This window comes from Ceratocystis lukuohia (genome assembly GCF_044167205.1).
Source record: "Ceratocystis lukuohia strain C4212 chromosome Unknown Supercontig5_pilon, whole genome shotgun sequence".
Taxonomy (NCBI): domain Eukaryota; kingdom Fungi; phylum Ascomycota; class Sordariomycetes; order Microascales; family Ceratocystidaceae; genus Ceratocystis; species Ceratocystis lukuohia.
In genome coordinates, this window is record NW_027263524.1 from 1,116,612 (window position 1) to 1,121,848 (window position 5,237).

Here is a 5,237-nt window from a genome sequence, read left to right on the forward strand (position 1 = left end):
CCTTGAAAGATGAATCAGGCAGTATCAAAGTAGTTCTCCAGCATCTATTCTTGAGGTTCCCAAGTCATTTTCCAAGGGAACAATAACAATAATGCATTAAATGACATTATTGAAGTCTGAGAACCAGACACTTCAACAGTCAAACAAGACCCTTAGCAAGCAGTGTAGAGCAAAAAGAAGGTGGCTATAGAATACAGGAATAATGACTGTAGATGATGGTAGGCAGGCAATTGATCAAAAGGACATTAACATATAGATATAGGGGGAATTATTGAGAAGTGGTGGTTGAGAAAGGTCAGGGCTAGTGAGTGAAAGGCACTGTAGGACATGTGGCAGAACTAGTCATGATTCAAGAACATGCCAGATAGTTTCTACAATGTCTACAGAAGAATGTAGCACTCAGTTTCAGTTGTTTAGATGCTTTGTTGTGTTTTTATGCCACTTTCTGTCTTGAGTGTTGATTTTTTTGGTGTACATACTTGTTTGGTGCACATGCTTATCATGTACATTACACCAAACAAGTATGTACACCAAAAAAATCAACACTCAAGACAGAAAGTGGCATAAAAACACAACAAAGCATCTAACATCAATGATAAGTGAATGTACTAACTCATGTAAGTTACAAGTGAGTGCCTAATTCAAGTAAGTGCCTAATGTCAATGATAAGTGAATGCACCAAAAATATCGACCCTCAAGACAAAACAGAGCATAAAAACACAACAAAGCATCTAATCAATTGAAACTAAGTGTTATGCTCTTCTGTAGACACTGTAGCAGCTTTGTGACAAGTTCTTGAATTATGACTAGCCTTTCCACAAGTTCCACACAGCCTTATCCTCACTAATCCTGACCTTCCCTGACCACTACTTTGGGATAATTCTGCCATCACCTGTGCATCAACATCTTTCTGATCAATCTCACTCCTTCCCTCATCTATAGTCATCTCCCCTCTATTCTGTAGTATAGTTCTTTTTGTTCTATGATGCCTGCTAAGGGTCTCATTTGCCTGTCAAAGGATCTGGACCTTGGACTTCAACAAGGTGTTCTAGCACATTGTTATGTTCATTCCTTTTGAAAATGACTCAAGTGCCTGGATAATTGGTGTTGGGGAGCTGCTTTGATGCCTTCTAATTTGCTTTTCAAGATATTCAGATTGAGAATTGGCTTCTAGCACTGTCTTTAGTGTCTTAGAAACCCAAGGGTTGGGGAGGCTGGCCTCCTCCTTGATCAGTGTTGGAGTCCATAGCTGTACATCAAGCTTAGATATCACACTTTCTGGATCTAAAGTAATGATTCCAGTGCCTCTAAAGCCCCCCTTGATATTGCTTTCTGTCATAGCTGCTTGGTGGGCAGCATAAAAAGCCAGAAAGAAATCAGCCTTGGAAACATGGGTTATTGAGCACCTGATCAGATGCTCAATTTCTCAACCATAAGCCTTCTTCAGTGGCCCAAAGCACCTAACATCAAGAGGCTGAAGTAGGTGAGAGGAATGAGCTGGCATACAAAGTGCTATGATGTAGTTGTCTTCACAATATTTCTCAAAGTCTACTGAGTGGTGGCTTTGATGTCTATCAACAATAAGAAGCTGATAGTGACTGTTTGATTAGGCTCTTATATAGTGATTGAAGTACTTGAACTACTTAAGACCTGTATCATTGTCAGTCCACCTATTTTGAGTTATGGCAATAGCCCAATCCCCTGGGAGGTTACTTTCTCAGTACTTGCTGGAGAGGTGATATTGGCCTGAAACCATGATGAATAGTGTGACTGCCCAGCCTTCAGCATTAATCACCTGAATAACTGTGACCCATTCCCAGTTTCCAGGCTGCAATGATTTAGCCTTTCTATGCCTTTCTGCACCTATGATGGCAATTCTACTTGCAATGACACCTATTATGATGATGATGATGAATTTCAATTTATACTCTAGGGACTATCTACGGCCCCACTTTAGGAGTCCGGAGCTCTTTTGAGGGCCATATTTTCTAGCACCTGTTTTTCTGTACCCCTTCCGCCCATGTCTGTGTGGTCCCAGGTCATAGCTTTGCCATACCCATAGGGGCCTCCACAGGACATCCCCCTGCTGACTCCATCCCTGTATGGAGAAGAGAGGAAAAAGGCACAGAAGAGGGCTTCCCGTATTTTCCCTCCCACCAGTAACCCCAGACCAACCCTAAACCCAGAAGTGGGGAGTCTGCCCCAACTTCCCTACAATCATTCGATCCTCTGAAAATTCTGCAGTGCCTGGAAGTCATGAAGATCATGAAGTCAGGACAGCAGATTCCAGTGCACCCTGGGAAACCCTTTCCATAATATTGTGTTGCGTGGCGCGGTATATATGTTAAGTGGCGTCCCATACGTGCCCCATGTTATGGATTGTCTTTTGTTAAACTTGATTATATTAAGGGAAGAGTTTTCTCTCACGAGCCACATCGTGCTATACATATCTACATAGTGTATTTACCTGATGTTGACCCGGATAGTGGCGGAATATCCACAACACCCCACTTATCCGAACCTATTGTGGCTGATCACGTGACATGATTGACACCACAATACAAAAGGAATAGTTCCAGGACGTAGCATAGACTTAACCCCTTCGAAGACTCAACTGATTCAATCATTAAGATCTATTCTACATATTGGGCTAACATCCAGACTGTGTGAGCATCCGGGGCTCATGGTTCGTCCTTCCGCTTCTTCGATGCACTGCCTGTTTGGTGTGGATGTGACCTCGAGGCAGTCCCCTTTCTGGTGACCTGACCTGAAAGTCACCAGTCTGTTGTCAGACAGGACTGCAAGAAAGAACAAAAAACAAAGGAAAAAAACATAGGAAATATTTTGGACTGTGTGAACTCTCAAAGTTTAGTCCTGAGTGTGTGATGGTGTGTTCCTTGAGGTGGATCGACGACGAGGTTAACTTCAAGGTTGGGTAAGTGCAGCCTCAAGGCATCACAGCTCATTTGCCATAAAAAAGAAAAGAATGAAAAAAACAGTTATCAGTGTCATTAACGTTTTCCACCAGAAATCTGAAAAAGGGGAGGTGCCAGACCTCAAAGGTACCCCCCCAAGGGCTGTAGGAGGGAGAGTTGATGACATCTATTATAAAGCCAGTCTCATCAAAGTTGTTGACATCAGTGTGGCTGATACTGTATTTTGCAACTGTGTTCTCCACAAGTGTGAACCAACTGTGAATAATGAATAGCTAGATCTTTGCATTTAGCCCTCTTATAGTTGTATCTATGATTAAAATACACCTTGAGGTGGAGGCGGATGAAGCCCCGGCCCCAAGGGGCAGTGAGGCCTCTGAGCCACCCATACCGGAGCCCAACCCCAGTGCACCCGGAAGCCAAGGCCTGAGGAAATCTGCGCACACGAAGGCGTGACAGGGAGAGCAGCCCCAAACCCAGTCCAAATCAGAGTGGACAGAAAGGGGCGCAAGAGAAGGTGTGTGATTTGGCAGTTCAACACTGGCAAAGGGCAGCTGAATCACCTGGCTCTGATGGAGGAGGCAGAGAGGAAAGGGGCGGATGTTGTATGCATTCAAGAGCTGTATATAGGCAAACCCCTAGAAGAAATGAGGACAGTCACACACCCAGCATACAAACTAATGACTCCACTAGCACAGTGGAACACAAGGCCAAGGGTGATGACATATGTCAGAAACACAATAATGGTGACACTTGTAACTGTCTGTGATGGTGAACACACAGATGTAGTCATAGTGGAACTGACAGGACAAGGCCTACACATCACCAATGTGTACAACACCAACCCACAAGACACCTCCCAAGGTATAGCATTGGTGTAGGCCCAGAAGACAGTCAAGGACAAAAAGATGATACTGTGTGGTGACCTCAACCTACACTCACACATGTAGGATAGCAGGAGAAGTGAATCAGGAGACTGCTCATCAGTCCTAGACTGGCTAAGTGAGGATGACATCACCCTGCTCAACGAGCCAGGCAACAGCACATGTTTCCACAGCAAGGAGTCCCCATCTGTGATTGACTTGGCTTTTGCCTCAAGCAACCTGCTGGGTCAAAGCAGATGCATGACCAAGGTCATGAAGGAGCTCAACTGTAGCAGTGACCATTTCCCCCTCAGCACCACCATTGAAGGCATACAGATCAATGGTGTAGTCAGAGCGACCCAGCACAACATGAACAGGCTTGATATAGAGAAGTTCACAAGGGCCTGTACAAGAGAGTCTACCTGTCTAAATGCAAGGGAACCCCTGAGGGCAGAGGATGTAGAAGAGCTCACAGCTGGGCTGATCAAAGCAATGACTAAAGCACTTGATGAAGTGGCACCCAAGGCCCTGGGCAAAGGCACAGGCAAGAGGTGGTGGAACCTGTAATGCACAGGGGCAGTCAGAGAGATGAGGTCGGTATAGTGACAAACTGAAGCAGACAACTTCCCTGACACAAGCTACAATGTGTACAAGGAGAAGAGAAGAGTGTTCCAAGCTGAGATCTGAACAGTGAAATAGGAGCTATGGAGACAGACCATTGAAAACATGACAGATGCCACTGATGTGTTCAGGATGGTCAACCAACTGGGCAAAACAAACCCAGCCAGAGGACTCCCCCCATTGACCCAGGGCAGTGCTATGAGAAGTACACCACAGGAGAAGGCCAAGACCCTTCTGGACACCTACACACAGCCAGTGGAAGACTGCTCAAGGGCAGAGGCAGAAGCCAACCCAAGGGCAAGACTCTGGGGAAAGCTAACACTGACAGAAGTCAGAGACATAGTCTTCTCCACTGGAAACACAGCACTAGGAGAGGACAGCATCCCAAACACAGCTTGGAGGCTGGCCTGGCTGATCTTTGGACAGTGTGTGGTCAAGCTTTTCAACTGCTGCCTGGAAACCAGATGCCATCTAAGAGTATTCAAGTCTGTGATGATGGTGGTGATCCTGAAACCATATTGAGACAGGACACTCCTAAGGAGCTACCAGCTGATCTCACTACTGTCAACCCTTGGGAAAAGCCTTAAGAGAGTGATAGCATGAAAGCTGTCAACACAGGCAATTGAACTATGGATCATCCCACTACACTATGTGTCAGCAGTCCCTAGAAGGGTGGCCACAGACCTGACCTGGAAACTGGCAGATGTCATTGTATGGGAATCAAAGCTCAAGAAGATCACATCACTGGTCACCTTTGATATCAAAGGTGCCTTCAACACAGTCAAGAAAGAGAGGCTGATAGCTAGGCTGAGAAGCCAGC

The 5,237-nt window shown here is 45.4% G+C and overlaps 1 protein-coding gene across 1 annotated transcript; it reads left to right on the forward strand.

Moving 5' to 3' along the window:
- Positions 1 to 3,761: 3,761 nt before the first annotated feature.
- HOO65_050276 (Endonuclease/Exonuclease/phosphatase family protein) lies at positions 3,762 to 5,004 on the forward strand (the record flags this gene model as incomplete). Its single annotated transcript, XM_071003417.1, has 4 exons — positions 3,762 to 3,797; positions 3,884 to 4,347; positions 4,549 to 4,842; positions 4,896 to 5,004. The coding sequence occupies 4 exons, from the start codon at positions 3,762 to 3,764 to the stop codon at positions 5,002 to 5,004; spliced, it is 903 nt and encodes a 300-aa protein (XP_070858335.1).
- Between the last annotated feature and the right edge of the window lie 233 nt (positions 5,005 to 5,237).